This window comes from Chrysemys picta, chromosome 7 (genome assembly GCF_011386835.1).
Source record: "Chrysemys picta bellii isolate R12L10 chromosome 7, ASM1138683v2, whole genome shotgun sequence".
Taxonomy (NCBI): domain Eukaryota; kingdom Metazoa; phylum Chordata; order Testudines; family Emydidae; genus Chrysemys; species Chrysemys picta.
The window spans coordinates 106,258,745-106,280,872 of NC_088797.1; the positions used below are offsets into that span (position 1 = coordinate 106,258,745).

The following is a 22,128-nucleotide window of genomic DNA, read 5'->3' on the forward strand; positions in this document are numbered from 1 at the left end:
CTTGAAAAAATGATTTAGATTCAACTACTGCAACACCTGTATAGTTATTTTATGTAAGAAATGAATTATATATGATTTGTGATACATTACTTTAAAAAAATGCCATCACCTAAACTATCCTCCTTTATGGTTCTTTGTCTAGAAACTCTTTTTTCTTCTATTTGTTCTGCTATGATCTATTCTCTAATCTAAATTCTAGGTGCAACTTTCAAGTCAAAAAAATTTAATGCATAAATCTCAATCTGATGCTGATCCAAGAAGTGTAAGGTTATGCATACTAAGTATTGGTTGCATTTCCATCTTACTACTTTATTGACACCACAAAAGTGAATCATTATTGGTTGATTACCGAGAGATGCTTTTAGAAATGCACTGAATTTTAAATAGTAAGTGCCCTCTTAAAAATTCCTGATGCTGTCAGCATTCATTAAATAATTATAGTGTGTTCAGATGTAATGCTTTCAGGCTATGTTCATGTTCACAGTGTGCATTTTTAATACAATTGCGCTTAGTTAAAAATATATATATGCAAGACTTAAACTTGCAAATACATTTTGCTACAGCTAAAAAGGGGAAAAACTAACTATGGCTCTAACAACATAATGCTTCAGAATATATCCTGTTCTGTTTTTGTATCACTTCAAATATACAGACATCATCACAGTTTAGCAGAGGGGAAATAAAATTGAGGAATTTTGATAAATACATCAGCTATATTTCTACAATTTAACCTACAGAAACAACAACAACATTTTGTCTGCATTCTACTGTCTATATATTTTATTATATACAAACACACACACACAATCCAATCCTAATGACTTTTGTCTGCTTTCTCAATATTAAGTTTGTCTTCTATATGAATTATAACTACTTTACTTACTCAAGGGTTAATCCTTGTCATTTGGGGGGGCGGGGGGATACAAAGTCATTAACAGACAGCATGTTGTTGGAAGTGGGAAAGCAAGTGCCAAGATGATAGCTGGAGAGACAATTAGGAGTAAGAGAAGGTTTTTATCATTCTTAGGGATACAAACACCATTACAGACGATGAAGAGTGGAGGACAGAGGGTGAGAGAGGATGGTGTCCAGGGGACAGACTGAGGACCTAGAAGGATGAAGGGAGATATCACAGTGAGAGACTGGGGTAAAGGAATAATATGGAATTAGAGGAAGAGAGGAGAGAGTTAATTCAGAACATTCTCAATTTTGATTTTTTTTAAATGATGTAATACAGTACAGAGAAGGAAGAGGTAAGGAAAGAAGTTTTAAGAAGAGAATCAAAGCCATTAAAGTGTGCAGATTGGTAGGAAACATTTCATGATCTCTCCTTCTAGGTTTCCACCAAAGTAATTGTTCCAGAATGGTACAGAACTTTAAATGAATGCAAGCTTTTACACCAATTAAGTACACTGTGTGCATATATGCTGCAAATAGTGACAAACATTTACAGATTTTTTTTAAAAGAAGTTAATAAAGGCCCATATCTTCAGCTGATACAAACCAGTGTAGCTCCACTGAAGCCAAACATCTGATGCAGAATATTTAAGTGGTCCAACAAACAAAATATTTTAAAAGGTAACAAACGTTGTTAAATATGATATCGAGCAAAACTCAACAAAAGTTAAGCTCTTGTAATATTAAGTTATGTCAATGCATACTTAAATGGATAATCTTGGAATAACCATATTATTTCTCAGGACTTCCATGGGCACACATCCAAGTCTTTGTTTCAGTATGCCTATGTGAGTCATTACCCCAATTGAACCACCAATAATACGAGTAACCGTTGGCAGAATTAAGCCTCCAGTCCGATTTAAATGTCAGCAACAAAAGTTTGTTTCATTTACACAACATTTTTAGCTGGTTAAAATCTTGTAATTGCAAAAAATAAAATTAGTTTTGGTTAAACATACCCAATTAAATTCATCATTTGATCACTGACAATTTAAATAGGACCTTTCTCCTCCTAATATAAGCCACACAAAAAATATAATCTAAAACTCTACAGTTTACTTGAACACACAAGAGAGTTACAATAGGTTTTGATTGCTTTTTATCACCGGGGATTTAAATCATATATTATGCAAGGTGCAAGAAGTTGTGATAAAAATACTTTTAAGTTTATGTCAAGAGACACTTACAATGAGCTCTGAATCGCGTCCCATGGAAATGACGGTTCTATTTACTGTCCTCAATAGCTTCTCCATGATTATCTGGACATGTCGCTGTGTTGGTCCCTGAAGAGAAAGGATAATCTAGTGGAAACTATCACCAAAAGACAATCAATACAACTCAAATATTGATGCTCATTATTAAAATCCATCTATCCTGTTGAAACCAAATCAATTATAACTCCTCACAACTACTGCTCAACAAGATGAAAAACAGTCTTTGTTAAAAGCAAAGACTGCACAAAGAAAATAGATTTTTTATTACTGGCTGCTACTGAAAGTCAATTACATAATTAGAGTAATTTAAATAAAAAGCAAATCCTTGGGGGGAAAACACAATGTTTATGGCATTTGGTTAGTTCACAATTTAGTTTTCCAAAGACATTTTTTCACCATTTAAAATCAAAGGTCTCTGATCAAAGTAAACATGGCATACTTAACAGTGTATCAGATAAATTAAACAACTTAACTAAGGCCTTTCAAAGTGATTCTCAATTGTTTCATATATATTCTGGTTTTAGAGGTGATCTGCTAGGATTTTTTTTAAAGCATTAAAAAGTGTGGTGTTGGTGTTGACTGTGAATGCCCTTTGTGAACACATTAGGGATGTATGTCCCAACCTTGTAAGGGGAGGAAGCCCCACAAAGATTGGGGGTAGGGAAGTATCACACTAATATAGGGAACTTGCTTCCCCTACTCCCACAATGTAAACATGCTCCTTAAAAGTTACTTGCCTTCCCTTGCCCTAATGCAACTGTCTTTAGGGACTACTCTATGGTTGTCAACATTTGAAATGTTTTGCCAGACAATTCTCTGAATAGGATATGCTGTAGGCTGTTGCTGGACAGCTGTGCAAACTTTCTTGTGAAATGCCTTTTTTTTTTTTAAATGAGTGAGAAAAATAACCCAAGGATCACCAGTTGCATTTAACTTCCAGAGTCTCCCGCTGGCTTAGGTGAAAAAGTATCCCTCATCTCCAGTACAGATATGTGCAGCTATTGTTCTGCAGCACCAAAGCTTCCTGATGGTGACAAGCTGGGACTTTCCTACTCTGTGTCCCTTCTCACCTTCTTTTCCCCACGGCTCCTCCGTCTCCCTTTTCTGCCTGCATACAGGCATCAATCATCCGGCAGCTCAGCAGCCCTCTCTCACCCAATTGTTGGTTGGCTTTCTCAGTAACAGAAGCCAGCTCCTAATTCTGCCCCCTAAAGACCTTCTCAACTGTGTTCAGCTCAGCAGGTGGTGGAGCTGAAAGCCAGTAAGTACAGCTTGCTGAGAGAGATGCAGATAGCAAAAAATGGGGAGGGGCTGCTGCGCTGTCAGGACAGAAACTCGTCTTTTTAATGTAATCTGCTTCCTGATGCCACAGAATCTGGGATCATAGAAGAATGCAGTTACCAAGGACAGTTTTTAAAAAGTTGGAACTTGTCCTGGCCAAAGTGTAGGTAGCTATGCAGCTCATGTATAGGAATCCAGACTCAGGCAGCAACCCTCTGGTCCAAAAATCGCTGGCAAATAACTGGAACGGATTATAGCTCCCCAACAAAAGAGAGAGATTTGTATAGTTACTGTCTAGTCAATAAAAAATTGTAATCATGCAAATGACACACCCACAACTGCATAACAGAAAAAAGTTGTGCAGTTTTGCATGCGTAATTGTACAGCATCTTTACATTCTGAATGGATAGGACTGTTCAACTTCCCTATAATACTCAGGCAGAAGGAAGCATTGTCAAGTTATTTGGTTTTATCTTGGGAGAATTGGCTAGAGGGGGGCTGTTTTATTTTACTGAGCTGTCTGAAGAGTAGCCTACTTCCCGCAGATTGTTTTTAAATGTCATAGATCACACGGGGATATTTCTGTACATTTTAAATTCCTGACAAATTGTTCATTCACACCATCAAACCAGCATTTTGGATTTTCCTATAACTTGAACAAGTCCTGTTGCTAAGAAAGTCATTTAAAGCTACTCTTTTACAGTGACTTTTTTTTCCTGTAGTGAAATTTTCTGCTACAAATTTCAAACAGCACACTCAGTTTTTATCCTCTTTAGTTGATGAACAACTACCAAAGGACCAAAAGCTGGCCCAACAAACCAGCATCAATGCAATGAAGAGGTTGAAGAGTTCATGTTCCAAACTCATCAAACACTCCCCAATGTGGCAGGAGGTGCAAGGGCTGTGGAGGAAGGATGCTCAACTCCTGTGAGTATCTGACCAATATCTGGAGCGGTGTTATGGGATGAGCTCCAGAGGGAGCCATATTTCATTTCCTCTGGGCCAGAATAAAGGTTGTCATAAGTGAGAAACCTTGGGGCCAGAGAGCAACATGGTGAAAGAGGAAACATCAGACAACACCACCTCACCTCCGACCACCACAATAGAGGAGGAGAAGAAAGAAAAAGCAAAAACTCAGAACAAAAATAAATGACAAAAACTAAGTCATTGCCAGCTTTACTTCATGATCACTCCTATCACTCGCAAGACATAGTATTCTTAAGGGCTAATTGGTATGAACATCAGTTACTAACCACATCTTTCCTGTAAAGGACTTCCAGGATGTTACTAAGCAGTTGGCAGCAAGCCTCCAAGTCTTCCTGCCTTTCCAAATGATACTTCAACTGATCTGTCATCATTGGCAGCAAGATCTCCCTGCAGTCTGCACATAAAGATACAATGTTACAAGTATGTCTTACATAATTTCATAGTATACACACACATATGTTGCAAACAGATCAAATATTTTAAACAAAACTTTCAGGAAAAAAGTTAACTTCCTGGAAGACAGAAAGCCAGACCAAATTTTGGGCAAAAGTTTGAAAACCAAAAAACCAGACAGTCATAAGCAAATGCAAAGTGACCTCTTTATAGCAGAGTACAACTGAACAGCAAAAAAATCCCTGCAGCAGTGAGTCTCAGAGCCCAGGTCAACTGAGTCAGTTGGCTCAGGCTTTGAGACTCGCTGCCACATGTCTTTTATTGCAGTGTAGACATTCCCTAGACAATCTGAAGTATAAAGATTGGTACACGCTTTGTCCCAAGGCTCCAATTCAGCAAGGTACTTAAGCATATGCATAACTTTAAACACATGACTACTTCTACTTATGATAACTACATGTATTTAAGCATTGTGATCATGCAAATGACACACCCACAATTGAGCACAGGGCACTGCATAACGGAGGGAAAAGCTGTGCACTTTTGCATGTGTAACAGTACAGCACCTTTACATTTTGAATGGATAGGATTGTTCAACTTCCCTATAATACTCAGGCAAAAGGAAGTTAGCATTGACACAATCCGGTGAACATGTGCCCTGCAAATTAGGCTGCAAAAAGAGTGGAGAGTTTTTTCATTATGTTTTTGCTTTAAGGCAGTGGTCCCCAATGCAGTGCCCGCGGGTGCCATGGCGCCCACCGGGCCATTTATGTGCGCCCACCTAGTGCCCAGCCGGAGAGAAGCCGCAGCCCTGCGCCTGCTGGGAACAGAGTTCTCTGGGGCTGCGGGTGCCGGTGTTCTCTGTCCTCATGGCTTCTCTCTCCTCTCTGGATTCATATATTATGTAATATTAAATATGATGTTTTTCATATTATTTAATGTACAAATACAAAATAAGCCTTGAAAAATTGTTGGCGCCCGCCACACTCTTCTGAAAACATGAATGTGCTACTGGCTACAAAAAGGTTGGGGACCACTGCTTTAAGGGGAAGGAGGATGTAGCCAAGGAGTAAGGAACTATCCTGACTTGCCACAGAACCCTTAATTATGAGTTGGAGCAATGCAGTGATTTTTGTGGGTGTCCCCATCCCAATTGAGAAGCAGGGATGGTGGTGGAGAGAGCAAAGCTAGATGTTTCTTGTCAGAGCTGAAAGAGCAACATGGGCCCTCGAGGTATTCAATTGGGGACGGGGTGGGGGGAGGGGAGAAACAGATAAAGAAGACACCACATTCCTTGAGGAGAATGCTGCTTCACACTAATTGGTTGTCACTTTTTCTGAATTTCCTTCCAGGACAAGTAATGATATTGGCCACACAGAATGATATCACTGCAACACGAGGCAACATCAAGTCCTAATGTATCGCAACATCACTCAACTATGTGATGATGCATGCAAGCAGCCTGGTACTGAAATTCATGGGATTTTTTTTCCAAACAACACTTCCTGCATATTAATCTTACAGCATGTCTGAAAATCCAGATAGTTTTGTGAAACATTTTACTCTCCTTTAGCCACGGACACACTTTCCAACCATCTCCTTCCAAAGCCCTGTCCCACTGCACACACCCAACATTTATTTAATATTACATCCACAGCCTTTCTGGCAAAACAGTGGAGAGATCTCTCAACAAAGCTCATTTGTGTTACACCTTGGTCACCCCGAGAGACTACACGTGCAGAAGCATGAACTCCACCTGAATGGTTGAGCACAGTACCTCTATGTTACACAAGGGACTAGGTTATAAAAAAAATGACAGGCAGCATATTTTTCAGAAAATGTCACATTCACAGGAAAAAGGGAAAGTAATATAGTTATGTTTTAATACTGTTTTAATTAACGGCACGGCTAATATTTTATAGTCTCACAAATAATGCATTAATTATTAGCAAGTACTTTCAATTAGCTTCAGACTTTTTTGTTTCCAACAAAGGAACAATATTCATCTTTACAGAGCTAACAGCAGAAACTCTTGAATGCAGTATTTCTGTTTTTCTGATCCTTGGTCATTTAGCCTCTGGCATAAGGCTTCAAGGGAGAAGAATCACAGCTTGAGAGTTGAAATGTTTGCCTCAGGGCACAATATTAGGCCTGCATTGTATATCCACAGATAAATGTTGTCATTATAGGGTTCTATGTATCTTACAGGTAAGTATTAGCTACAGATTCACATTTTTAGAGACTAGAAAGCTCAGGGGATGGTCTACACTTGAAACGTTCATCAGCATAGCTACATCTCTCAAGAGTGTGAAAAATCCACACACCTTAAGAGATGTAGCTATGCCAACCTAACCCCTGGTATTGACAGCACCAGGTCAACAAAAGAATTCTTCTGTCAACTTAGCTACCGCCTTTCAGGGCAATGAAGGGAGAACCCCTCCCGTTGCTGTAGTGAGTGTCTACACTGAAACTCTACAGTGGCACCGTTGCAACTGTGCTATGGTAGCATTTTAAGTGTAGACATAGCCTAAAAAGGTAACATAGTGTAACAGTGGCCCAAACTGCATTTCAGTTTTTAAAAGTACAAACAAAACCTTAAGGGGTCTTAATAATTAATTAATCAATAATAAATATTAAATAAATAATAAATAATAATTATAAATATTAATTAATAAATTAATACGATTTTGTGTTACCTAGCAGACAAGAAAATGTATACATGCATAACAAACGTTAATAATATAGCACATTGACAGAATCTTTCACTGAAAGCAGTTTATGTAATATGAAGTCGGACAACACTCTTACATGGCAGGTAATGAATTGTAAGTATTTAACCTAATAGTCTGCTATGAGTTTTTCAAGATACATGATCCTAAACCACATTCACTAAAGATTATGGCAATGAAAAAATGGGGATATGGGACACAGAAGAATATCTTGCCAACAGCTAAATAAGAAAAGTATTAGAAATGTTGCTAAGAAATAGTCTTATAAATATTAATCCAAACTTTAATTTTCCTGTGAAGCTGTTTTGAGGTAATACATTGTAGATTTTTGGAAAATCTATCACACGGTGCAGCCTTTCAGATCTGTTATGGAGGAGGTTATACATACTGTCATAGGTCTGACTAAGTATGCTTTAATGTTTAACTCCTAATAAGGAACAAAACAAATGGCTCCTTGAACACTAGCTGCTGTAATGTATTCATAAGCAATTCAATAAGATTAAATTGTGAGGGACTTCATTTACCTTAGACTCAAAATAGGCATCTTTTAAAAAAAAAAAAATAACCAGTTTGTGGAATACTGCTTTTAATGAAATGAGTAAAAGCAGGATTCTGACACACGGTTGGCAGGCGCTATGGAGAAGTAACTGTACTAACTTCCAGAGCCGGCGCTAGGCATAAGCCAACTAAGCAATTGCTTTAGGGCCCCGAGCAGCTCAAGGGGGCCCCCTATTAATTATTAGTATGCGTTTGGGGGAGGGGAATATTCCTGCCTAAGGTCCTCAATAAAGTAGCACCGCTGCTGCTAACTTGTCTTTGTGAAGCCTCTGGGTGCATCAATCAGTACCATTACAAAAGCCCTTAATTAGAGATTGCAAGTTTCATGTCTCTTTTAAATCCTACTACTAGAGAATGATCACAGATCAATGTAGTATCTGCAAAGCACGTGGAAATCTAAAACTGCAGTTACATCAGTTTTGAGTGGGTTGCCTGGAGCTGAGACTGATCAATAGTGAAGGTAAGCAAGCTGATTTTGAGAGACAAGGAAAACGACCTAATTGATTTGTCATATTACTTCCATTTGAAATTATAAACCTCTATACTGAGGGCTGGCTCCTTTCAAGTAGCGAAGAGGACTTGACAAAATTTCTCCGTCATCATTTCAGTGGATCTCTGCCTTCCTGAGAACCAAGCTGTGAGTAAATGAACTGTTGAGTTTGTAAATCTTGCAGGTTATATAACATGAAGATAAAACAAGGAGTCAAGGATGTCTCAGGTGCACCATCCATCAATATAAGTGACACACACACACAAAAAGGTTTGCACAGAAGGTAACTCTGCTATTGGATTTGGCCTTAGCTTTATTTCAAAGGCTTCACTGAAAAAAGTTATTCACTCCCATACTTGTATTTGTTTGGGACAGTAACATTAGTTAATGATAGTTCTACTACTTGGAAATTTCCTACCCAGACACCATAGCTTTCGTAGGCAAATAAAGGTACATTACAATCACAGTCATCACCACGAGCTCTTTCTGGGATCTGCTGGTACCCTCTACCTAATTATGGGCGGGAAACACTGCACAGAAATAATTCTATAGTCTAAAGCTTATTTTCCAGCAGTCTGAAAGTAATAAATATCAAGAACTAAGAAAATGAAAGTTCTGATTATGATACATTGGAAGATATATACATAAAAAGCGTTTCACAGTAGTAGTGTTTAGAGGGTGAGAGTGATTTTTGTGTCAATAAACACTTCCACTTCCAGCACTCAAGGAGCAGACCTAATATTTGTGCTGTGAGGCAAAAGTCTTTACCTTTGGACTACAAATTCACCTCTGCTGATAGCATGCATCACAGCTAGAGCAGGTTGAAAAAATGTTTACAAATTTTTTTCCTGTCAAAAACAATGCCAGGATGGAACTAAACATTTTGAAAGGTCTCTGCTTCATTCTGTATTAGAATGAAAACAATTTTCAAAACCTCAAATTTTTCTCACAAAACCAAATTGATGTTTTCTAGCCAGCCCTAATTACAGGCAGTATGACCCAGATGTAGCAATCCAAAGATAATTTCAGGCAAATTATTTTACAACCAGCACTACAATAATATGGTGTACAAAGCAGGTGATGCCTTAAATGCATCCTTCCTACAAACCTGAATATTATTCTCAATATTTTATCATCTATATTTAAATTATCAGAAAGCACAGAATAGCAAAGGTTAATCTTTATCGAACTGCCTCTCACGTGTACCTCCCAACACTGATTAATGAACAACCTTAATAAACGTATAGTCTATATCACTACTCTCCTGTTCAAAAGCCAGCTCTGAAGGTAGCTCATAAGTATGATACACAATGATTACAGACAACAATAATTCGACATCTGTTCTTCCCCTGCTGCACTGGTATATCCCACAATGATTAATGTCAGGGTAGCGTGCACTGAAAATAAAGTATTAATCTTTATAAGAGGACACTCAACGGGCATTATCGGCTTATGAATATCCAAGCAAAAATATTTCACCACAACACTGATATGGGAACTTTGTTACAGCAAACTGCATGAACATTAACGAATTTGTCAGTTTAAAACATTTATTTTTATGAACACCAAGTAGTGTGTTTTTTTGTTTAATGTGACCAAACAAAAAATTAAACGATCCATAAAGTGACGTTAAATAACTTTGCTCCCATTATATAGCACTGAGATAAAGATTAACATTTTTTTATGAGAATTAAACAGTAAGAGTGCATATAAATGGTGTATGCTTTCTATTAAACTTTTATGGGCAAGCAATTTTCTAATAGAGAAATCACCTGATTTTTCAGATTAAAGCCCAGAACTCACATAATTCAGTTGACACTTGGCTTTGTTTTACAAAAGAGCTCAAGTTACAGAAAAATAGTTATACCATGACAATGCAGATAAATCATTAGTATAAAACCGAATCTCGGCGTTTGAGTTGTACATTTTATGTTATATATATACACACACACATATAACATGTCATAACAACATCCATAACAAAAATTAAATACATTTATAGTTTAAAGCATCCATTAGGTTATTGCAAAACCACTGTATTCAAATACACATATATACACATACCCAATCCCTATGTAACTTAATGCAGCACCATACCCTGCCAGAACAAATGCAATCCCTACAGACTTATCACCACTGCTATGATGATCAGTGCCCCCTAAAGCATACCTTTTCAAGATCCATGGTCCTATACAACATATGCTATCACAACATATGGTGTACTTCATCCAGTGCATCAAATGCCTCAACAACTATTTGGGTGAAACAAGACAAGCACTATGCTCTTGAATGAACTCTCAGAGAAAAATGATAAAAGACAAAAATATCCTATCACCTGTGGGCGAACACTTTTTCACAAAGCAATCACTCCATATCTGACCTCTCATTCCTCATCCTCAAAGGAAACCTACACAACACTTTCAAAAGACAAGCCTGGAGCTTAAATTCATAACTCTCCTGGACACTTAAAAAACCATGGACTTAACAGAGACATTACTTTTATGGCTTATTACAACAATTTGTAACAAACCCTGCTGCTGACTAATCCTCCTTTATCCTATGACTGCAGAGATGTTAATTGCAGACTTCATTTTAAGTGGTCTCCTACAACATGTATAAACACCTTATGCTTAACCATCTGTACCACCTTGCATTTAGCTTGGACACTCTGGTTACCTTCCCCAGACTTGAGGAAGAGCTCTGTGAAGCTTGAAAGCTTGCCCCTTCCACCAACAGAAGTCAGTCCAATAAAGATATTTTCTCACCCACCTTGTCTCTGTCAGTGGTACTACTTGCATTCTAATAGTTAGGCATGTACCCAAGTACCTGGCTGAATCAGGATTTTAAATTCTAAATATCAACACACTCAGTACTGTGCAGAATTAGACTTCAAAATGCTTTACAAAGTAAGAAAGTAGCATCCCAATTTTTAGAAATGAAAGCTGGGATTCCCTTGAATTCCAAAGGGATTTTGGCACCTAACCCGCTTAACTTTCTTTTGAAAATCTACACAACTTCACAGAAATGTTAAGTATCTTGTTTAAGATACTGACTCCACATATCCTCATTTCCAGTCTCACACTTTATTCCTATTGACCACGCTGCTTCCAACAGTAATATAGCTACAAACTGCATAAACCAAAACCAGAAATCCTCTAAAAAATCATAAAAAGGAGTGAAAGAGCATCAGCCTCTAGATTTTTAATAACTCTTGCAAATCAAACAGGACACACTTAGATCATCTTTGTGATACAATTCCAAGGCAATAATGTTTTGTCAAAGACTCTAATGAATTTCTCTAACAACATAACTGTGACCAAATGATCTTTTCAATGCCCTTACAGTAACTGTTCTGTCAAATCAGATTGAGGACAAATGAATGTAGAAGCAATTTAAATATGGTTCTTTTGTGAGAGGAGAGAGAATTTGGGTATCATTTCCCAAGAGCTTTGGCAATGCCAAAGAAAGACCAAGATAATTAGTTGTTTGTTTCCCCCCAAGACAAAACTAAATTTATCTATCAAGCTTCAGAAAAATGAGGAAATAAGTGAGGATATAAAACTAGTGGGACGTCTAACAGACTAAAGTAGATGTACAAAGTAGCCTTTGGATGGAACTCAATGACTATGACCCTCACAAATGTATATAAATTGGTTTGGTTCTATTAGTAGGGGAATAGTTTCCAGCAGTAAAAGAAAACAATTTTTTCTTCAAACAGTAGTGAATATTCATTGTCTTGAAGCTAGGAATGTGATGAATATCCAAAGCAGAATCAGTCTGTACAGAGTTCTATGTTATACTTGGAAGTTTATGTAGAAAATTTGGAAATGGTCACAGGCCTTGAAAAGGTGGGTCTTGGAAGTCAACTGGTAATTCCTCACCAACAAAATCTAGGACACTCAGAGGGAACAAAATTCCTTATACAGAGAATATGGCACAGCAGTGGATAAAATAAGTAAATATATTCACTGCTCCCATATGTCCTATATCACCTATTCTGAAGAAACAGGGGCTGCAATACAAATGCAAAATCCTATATCTTACTTGGATATACAGTATCACTGTAATCATGCAGATAATTTGGACTACCAAAGAACACATTCATGTTTATTAAGGAACTCAAGGTTGCCATAAAGAATAAAGACCATTGGTTATGGTTCAGTACGCTTCCTCCAGCATTGTCAATAACTGATACTTCAGCTGCTTGGGGAGAAGGGGGAAATGTGTGGAGAAAATATCCCAAAGTCTTCTGAAATCTATGTATTCCAGGCATTCTGATTTATGAATTAGCTAGGGCTTTTGCGGTGCAGTTTCTGGCTTGTTCATGGTATAGTAAAAACTGTTTTATCCGGCACTTCACCAACTGGAAAGCTCTATAAACCGGCATTTCTGATATTAATTGAAATTCTGAGTTATAGTCCGGTTGGCACTGGAGGGGGTGTGGAGCGCAGGCTCTGGGAGGGAATTTGGGTGCGGGAGAGGGCTCAGGGCAGTGGGTTGGGGCACAGGAGAGGATGCGGGGCGCCAGTTCTGGGCGGTGCTCACCTTGGGAGGCAGTGACCTGTCCCATCTGCTCCTAGGCGGAAGCGCAGCAGGCAGCTCCGCGCACTGCCCCTGCCCCGAGCGCTAGCTCTTCAGCTCCCAATGGTTGGGAACTGTGGCCAGTGGGAGCTATGGGGGCAGCTGTGGATGGAGACAGTGCGCAGAGTCATCTGCAGTGCCTCCGCCTAAGAGCAGCAGAGACAGGTCACCGCTTGCGGGGAGCTGCCCAAGGTGAACGCCCGATGGATCCGGCACCCCACACCCCCTCACGTGCCCCCTCCCGCACCCAAACTCCCTCCCTCTTAGTTAACTGGTATTTTTCACTTACCGGAACCTCTCATTCTCCCAATATGCCAGATAAAACAGCTTTTACTGTAGCTTGTTCTTTCAACCTCATCTACTGAGGTTACTAAACATTTAATGTCATAGTCCCAGGTGTGTAAACAGAGGATGGCTCTACCGGACCTCATTCCATGCAGCTCTGCTGATAAAGCTATTCTGGATGTTGCTGGTGTAGTTTCTGACTCTCATTATCAATCTCATTAACCATCCAGTCTCTCCTGAAGTGTGAGACTTAAGTCAGTACCTTTAACATAGATCATTGGTCCTAAAGGATATATCACACTTATTTCAGTTTTAGGGACACGCAAATACAATGTGATGTAAGAAGTTTTATGCATATACTATCATGCGTCCTTGCTTTTACAAATTTATTTTAGCCCACAAAGTAACCTTAGAGTAAGTTTTTACCCTTTAATTTCCTTTATACATAGTAGTATATTTTACATTCATGCTGTTGCATTTTGACCCTTCTTCCTGTTTCTAGGTGGTTTCTTATCTCTACTATATACATTCCTGCATTTACGTGCCAGAGTCATCTTATTATGAAAGATGCATGTAATTTATTTTATTAGCCATCTGCTAAATTTGCCTCCTAATACACTAAATGATCTGTGAACCACTGGGAGCCGTTACTCTCAGGCAGGCATTCTGCAAGTGAAAGCATATATACTGCTTCAGAATATCTGTGCATGTGTGTACTCTGGATTTAACCAATCAATTTATTTAAAAAAATTCAAAACAGGAAAAGGAATTACTCCATACATTTAGGACTACATTTTCACAGTATGGTGCTATGAGGGTACATATAATTCAGATAACTACAGAACACTACCAGTGCAGAGGGTACTTGTGCATTTTAAGGAGCAGCACCTAGTGCACAGCCCTTTCAAAATGTTGAGTGTTAAGGACTAATGCACGCTGAAAAATCAGTTTCATACTCCTCTTACGAATAATTTTAAAAACTATTTCCCCAACAATTTTTTATCTAGCTCCTCTCCCCGATATTTTAGCAACAAAAGGAATTTTTCCAACATAATCACTAAATTCCCGAGAAATACAGGTTAAGAATGAAAAATCATATAGCCAATGAAATGTACAGTATACTCTTTAATAAAAACATCAATGCATTTTTCTTTTCAACAGGACACAAACTTTTAAATCGACTTTGGGGTGGGGTTTTTTTTGGATGGGGGGTTGGGCGGGTTGCCTTGCACACCTTGCAATGCTGAGGAAGCCTATTTATCAAAGTCCTACTACTCTATGTTCCAATCACTAAGTTCAGACTTCATTTATTTTTTCAGTGTGTCATCTTTACCTACAAATAAAATCAACAATAGATAAAAAAGGACCACAGCCTTCTAGAAAATTTCAAGTCCCTGTAACTTGTTACTTCTCTCACCTAAGTGGCTTCTTTTTATAATCATATCAGACAAAGAAGGAATTATGTTTGTTAAATCTGTAACAGTTACCCACAAAACAGATACATTAAAATACATCCTGTCAGGTTTAATTTTATTTAAAATCCTTATCAGTATTACTAAAATTCCCTTAAATAATCAAGACTAACCATATTTTTTAAATTAAAAAATTATTTTTCTTCATCCATTCTGTGGTAGTTTCATATAAATTGGGCAGCGAAATTAGAATGCTCTCTTTTATAGCTCGTTTTACTTTATGGTCCATATATATACACACCAATATAAGTCTGTCTGCTTGCAAATACTTCAGGGAGAGGTTTAAATCCAAAAATAATTTTTCACTGCTCAGTTATAGTTTTATGAATACAGCATTTATTACTATTAAGATTTGTAAAGCTTTTAAAAAAGAACCCATCAAATCTAAATTTGGGGTCTAAATGGTTTAGCAGCTTCCTTTTAAGTTATCCTGGTTAAATTCGTTCACCCTACATCACTACAAAACATCTAAATGAAGAGAAGGACTTTGCCTCTCTCTCCTCAGGCCCTTAGAACATTGACAAAATTGAAGAGATTACTAGGAAGGGAGGAGAGGACAACAGTTAGTTGCTCACTGTGTTAACTTATTTCACCAGGAAACAACACTTTGGTCTACACTATAGCCATCTAGAAAGAAAGGCAATGCTGTACCTCAAATGAAAACCTAGATAAACCATAAAATAACCATTTGAACTTGTCTTTCATTGGGCCACTAACTGCAAAGTGGAATGAAAATCTGGGTGCATGGTATAGTGTCAATGTATTTAATTTGGAATTTGTGGGAAGTATTTAAAAACTAAAACAGAAAGGTCAAGTTCTCTCTCTCAATTTCCTTGACTCAAAATACCATTATAGAAATGTGAAAGTGACAATTTCCTATTTTAAAAATTACAATCCAAGCCAATTACACAGTGTTTAATGCTCTTTTAAATTACAAATTACAAGTTTTTGCCTTCATTTCTCCATGATCTACCACCTACACTAACTGTCAATTAGCATTTTCTTACATAGTCTAAATCTGCTTGTCCTTGTAGTGGAACAACTTTAATTGGTTGCAACCTCAACTACCTTCTAAATTGAGGACAAAACTGACTCTGATAGAGGTCTAGAGACAATGAGTAATGTGACAATGTAATGATTTCCAGGGCTTTGCTTACCATGCTGCGTGAAGAGGTCACTGTGAACTATTTCGATCAAACAGTACAGCTTCTGAATTGTGAGCCGACCCGTTGGAACATTTAGGATGAAATCTGTAAACAGCTTGCTATACAAAAATGGGCAATTAAGAAAAGGAATATGTTAATTTCTCAAAAGTATATAAAACCAAATGTCTATAGCTAGAGAAGAAATTGACCAGTTAGTTCAGTAAACATTTTTTTGGGCAGGTGGAAGGGGGAGCAGAGGAGGACCAAGCCCTTTTCTATATAGTGAGGAGTTATAGAAAGGCAATTCAGTGTTCACAATTAGTTTAAATTTCTTTGGCCAATATATTTATTTCTGCTCTTCATTTTCCTCCCTCACTCCACTACAGATGAACAAGGCTCTACTCGTGTAGCAGCATACAGCTTCTCCATTTTTCATTTTGGCTTATGTATTTCAAAATCGAACTGATGCACAGAGGCAATGCACATAAGACAAAACATAAATATGAGTTACTGTAAATGCAAAAGCCTGCTACTTAGGTAGGGGAAGAAGCATGATAGTAAGGATCCTTTATGTGAACAGCTTCAATTAGGGGTAGGGGCAGAACTGAGACTGATGCAGAAAAAAATTCACAGGCTTTGGGACCAGAAGGGACCTGGTTGACAACCTGCATAACAGAGGTCATTCAACTTGACCTAGTAGTTCCTGCATCAAGTCCTATAACTTGTGGTTGAGCTAAACATATCTTTTAGAAAGACATCCAATCTTGATTAAAAGACCAAGTGATGGGAAATTTACAACATCCTTTAGTAAGATGGGCCAATGACCAGTATTTTACTTTTGGACAGATTTTTCAGTACTTTTTGCTACCATACATCTTTCAGAAATGGCTTAGTCTTGGAACTCTATACTCATGGCCCAAGGAGACCTAGTGGAAAAGGATATAAAGAAGCATGCAGAATAGGTAAATGAAAAGTTATACTTTAGCTTCTGGGTGCAATGAAAAATTTCAGCAATCATTATGATTTTTTGTACAGAGTATTTCCAAACTGAAATTTAGCTTTTGAATTATAGCCTTCTCATTTTCCAGCCTCCAAGCATTTATTTTATTAAAAATTAACTCTGAATTTTTTATTAACACTTGAGTGTTCTCTAAACTACCTCAATAAAAATCACAGACTATACAATTGAAGACAATGTATAGTCTGTGCAATTAAAATATCTAAAATAGATTACTATAGGGGTTTTTTTAAGCACATTAGCAGTGTGTTTAATCTTAGTTATTTGTTTGTTTTTAAACAAATTTTCCGCTTTATCTTTTTTGTAAAAGGGGTCCATGGAGAGATGATTGTTTTTGCTTTAGTAAAATTTCCACACACAACTAGTGTGCAGTGAACTATAACAAAGCTATCATTATTCAAATCAATTGAGGTGCAGAGTGATGCATGAAACACATGAGCTATAAGTCTGATATCACTCACATGATTTACAATTTTTGGCATCTCATTAGATGATCTTAACTAGACAGGCTTGCAAATTTGTCACAAAAAAAAATAATAATAGTAAGCTTCCCTACCACACATTTTACTTTAAAATAAAAATATGTATGTATACTCCTGAAGATGGCTGGAGCAAAGAATTTTGATCCAAGTGCAATATCATAGATGATTATGATTTCTTGTCCTAGGGATTCAAGTTACCAAGATAGCAATAAAAGTTCATATAAAATGTTGTGCATTAAATAATTATACACAAGTTCAAACGCAAAAATGTAGATCTAGACAATAGAAAGTACACAGTACATTACTTTAATAACATTACTTACCTAAGTTCTTTTGGATCAAATACCAATTTCACATCATTGACAATAGTTGGCAAGTATTTAAGTGCAGCCCCCTAAAAATTAAAAACACAGCAATGACCTTAGTGTAAACACCAGTTTGACAGTTACCACAATTTAAAGTTACAATGCAGAGTTCACTGAAAGGGAGAGAAATTAAAAATAAGAAAGTTGTACAATATTACAAGATGGACCATTTAAACAGAAACTACTTGAATTAGAAGAGGCAAATTCCTCTTATCACCATATGTTGGAATGGTTCTGCCCAAGAGTAGGAATAGATTGAGAGATTTGCCAATGGAACAATAATGAAAAAAAATTAGGAACACTACATGAAGTTCCTCAAACCTGTAGAAATCCACAGACATCATTAGACAAGTAAACTATATCAACTGGATCACCTTTATCCACATGCTTGTTGACGTTGTCAGACAATATTGAATGAAGGACAGAAGACACTTCACAGGGATTTAATCAGGACACAGCTTTATTATTAGATATCTGTGACTACCCGTCAGATAATAGTATACAGTACACACAATTCCATATTCATTCAAATAACTACCAAGGGCTTCCACAAGCCGCCCTCACAGGAGAGTTAAGGTGGGCCATGAGAAACGGGAGTTGGCTCCCTGCCGTTCCAATCGTAGGAGCCTGAACCCCCCAAGCAAGGTGCTGCCTTCCCTGATATGTGGAGAAAGGGTTACTGAGCGAACTTGCCCCTTTTAAAGCCTTTCGCACTTACGTTCCCAAGGGTATGAGTCAGCATCGCCCAGGCTGACCCCCCCCTTTTGCAGCAGCTTGACCTCCTTCTCCCCCACCCACAGAGCACTGGTACCCTTACTCTGGCAAGTCCAGAGAATATCTCCCCTCCCGCACCCCCCGTTTCAGATATGTTGCAGTCATCCTCAAAGAATTTTAATAGATTGATGAGGCATGATTTCCCATTACAAAAGCTGTGTGACTCTTCCCCAACATATTGTATTCATCTGTGTGTCTGATAATTCTGTTCTTTACTACAGTTTCAACTAATCTGCCTGGTACTGAAGTAGGGCTACCAGCCTGTAATTGACAGGATCTCCTCTGGAGTCTTTTTTTTTTTTAATCGATTATTTACATGGATAAATAAGGAACATATTTATTTATTTTTAGATCTGTATATCTCTTCTGCTGACTAACAGTAAAATGCAGAGGTGTGGTCAGAAATGTCTTTGCAGAGACTGTTACACTTGATTACAAACTCACATTTCCATGAAGGAGGTGGGTGGGAAAACAAAAATTCTGTGCCCTTTGCTAGCACATAGTACTTTTTGTCTGCCTGTTTGTGTGTCTGCCATATGACCCTAGCAGGGTCTAGGAGGGCCTCTGGTAGAAGTGGAAGAGTGGAGAATGTCCACCAGCTTGTGATGGGGTTCAGTTACTTTATGCAGGACTTCAGCCGCTCTTTGGGCTAGGTCCTGGAATGATTTAAAGCCATCTGCCAAGGAAGGCGGAGGGGGCATCACTGCCTTGTCAGGTGAGGATTATGAAGGATGGGCTGGAGGAATATCCTCTTTTTCTGATTCGGTTTCCATTCCTTCCCCCAATAGCTCAGGAGGGTCTGCCACCTTTGAAGCCACTGCTAAAGGAGGGTGCCTGGTACTCCACACTAGGGATCTGTGAGGCGTGTTGCCTTTGGGTTTGCCAAAGGTCTCAGTTCGGCCACTGCGGGTAGGGAGCTAGTGGCTGGAACTGTGGCTGCCCAAACCATGGACCAGTGTGGGGCTAGGACACGCAGTAGAAACCTAGTATCAGAGGGGTATCACCTAGTATCATGCATCTGACGAAGTGGGAATTCACCCACGAAAGCTTATGCTCCAATACATCTTTTAGTCTTAAGGTGCCACAGGACTCTCAGTAGAAACCTAAGTCCTCTCATTCACTATCTGAGTCTGAAGAGGAGAGAAACAGTGAAGGGCATGGATATGCCATTGTGTCCACTACTCCTGGCGAGCTCAGTACCGGAGCCTCGGTACTGAGAAGGGGTGAGTGCGGTGCATCAGAGAGCAAGAGGTCCAATGCACACCTGTAGTCAGTCAGTGCGGGTGGTACTAGTATCAGTTCCGATGGCTGTTGGTGCCGGTGCCGACAACCTAGTCGACGTAGCCTTCCCTGGTGCAGAACATCTGTTTCTCATGCACCCCCGGTACCAGAACTTCCTTGCCTGTGCCCATCGGGTCTTTGGAGGGACCAACTGGCTCTGTTGGCTCGGTACCATGCGTGCCCTGGGTACTGACTCTAGGCAGCTTCGGCGCCGTAGGTACCAAAGATACTGATGGAGCTGGAGGTTATTTCCTGCTCTATCTGGGCTCGTTATGGGGACTCACAGACCTTTTCTTAGAGCTCTTTAGTGAGTGGCTCGTCTCTTTGGGATCACCTTCCTTTGACGTAGAAGGTTGTGGTGATCATTCTTGTCAGGACACTGGGGAATGGAAGGAAGGAATTTCAACTCTCTGTCCTGCCTGGACCTGGGTTTTAGCTGCTGGCACCAGCCACAATTTTGTGGATTGTGCTTCTCCCCGAGGCAGTGGATACACTGCGAATGTCCATCCACTGAAATCTTTCCAGCTAAGACGCTTTTTGAAGCCTGGGGAGCCAGGCATACCATTGTGCAGGAAGATCACTCCCCAACAAGCTTGGTGGGAGGCAAACCTTTTCTACTTTTTCTACCTTTCTTTTCTGCCCCCCCTGCTTTTTTTTTTTTTTTTGGCATGGCCAACTAAACACAAATAAGTACTAAAAGAAAAGAGGATTAAAGAGAAGCAAAAATTTGCAAAATTAAAGGAGCCAATGATCTGTGAATGGACAGCTCCTAGCTCCGTCTCTAGCCTAGGGCTGCTGAGGAGGAACTGAGGAGGGAATACCCGTGCATGCCAGCTGGTCTCATGGCCCCACAGGAGGGACTGACTGCTATTGAAATTCTCCGATGTCACAGGAACGCACAAACACCTACAGTGGAGCACCCATAGGGACACCACTCAAAGAAGGAGGTAAGTTGACGTTCCTTCCCTTAGCCCTTTAGTCACTGAATCATTGAAAGTAGTCAGCTTCCCTTTCTGGCTCACAATATATTCGCTAATAAATCCTCAAGTTAATGAATTATATTATGGTTCAAATCTTTTTCATGGCACCAAAACTGACAGTCACTAACTCTATATAAATCTTAATTTAAGGATATTGCAGCTTCCGTCTTCTTCTCTTGGCCACACACACAGATTAAATATAGTATGGCATCAGATAAGTGTCTTGTAATATTTATGTACACATCATAGCTTAAGACTGTGTACAAGTGACACTGGTTAGTTCCACTGTCATTGCAAAATCTAACCATAGCAAAAAAAAATTGCACAGTTCAAATAAGAATTAAACACAACTGTTAAGTCAAGTGAAACTAATCAGAAAGGCGCAGAAGCTAACTGAAAAAGTTAGGCTCAGATCAGGCAAGTTCTGCTTTGTGTCAAACCAAGACCTTTCTTATCACAGGACAAAGGGTTTCCTACCTCTCCCTACCTTTATTTTCATTTATCCCCTTCTAACTTTTAAGGTAGATAAATAACAAATATTTACAGAAGGAACTAAAAGAAGTTAGGTGAGTGAAGACGAGTCAGGAATAGATATCAGGAGTTCTCAGTCCCCTCTGCTGACATCATATTTTAAAGTGCCCAAAAAGATGACAAATGCCTCACAAAACAAGGGTAGCTATGGGTCCTTGCTCCTGAAAGTGTAAGCATTTAAATTCAACATAATGCAACAAATTGGGTGTCAACCAGATAAAGAAAGAGAGTGGAGGGAGAGAAAAAAAGTGTGACAGGAAGAGAAAGCACAGGGGTGAATTCTTCAAATTACGCTGCATCTCTAAAATAACATTCAAGCCAAATTATATACACAATAAATATGAAATATTTGCATCATATAGTAACAAAAACAAAGACTCAATAGCTCATTTTTTGAATTTATCAAGCAGTGAAATGTCAATCATTTCAACATGTTGTCAGTTTCCAAGGTACTAGTACGAGTTTTCATACACACAATAAACAGAGAGAGAGAGAGAGATCCAAAAAACTATATTAAAAGAACCTTACGATTACAAAATTAAGCACTCAAAACTTAGAAGATGCCAGTCTTAAGGTTGCCTGTGGAACTTTAATACTGCCTCCTT

At 38.6% G+C, this 22,128-nt stretch overlaps 1 protein-coding gene across 2 annotated transcripts in view; it reads right to left on the reverse strand.

Moving 5' to 3' along the window:
• The window catches only part of DOCK1 (dedicator of cytokinesis 1), a 538,667-nt gene that overhangs the window by 369,214 nt on the left and 147,325 nt on the right, over nucleotides 1-22,128 (reverse strand). For both annotated transcript variants that reach the window (XM_065552235.1, XM_065552233.1), the window contains exons 24-27: nucleotides 17,916-17,986; nucleotides 16,105-16,211; nucleotides 4,706-4,833; nucleotides 2,145-2,240 (exon numbers count right to left, since the gene is read on the reverse strand). In XM_065552235.1, the coding sequence (XP_065408307.1) occupies nucleotides 2,145-2,240; nucleotides 4,706-4,833; nucleotides 16,105-16,211; nucleotides 17,916-17,986 (402 nt within the window). The remainder of the gene's footprint in view (nucleotides 1-2,144; nucleotides 2,241-4,705; nucleotides 4,834-16,104; nucleotides 16,212-17,915; nucleotides 17,987-22,128) is intronic.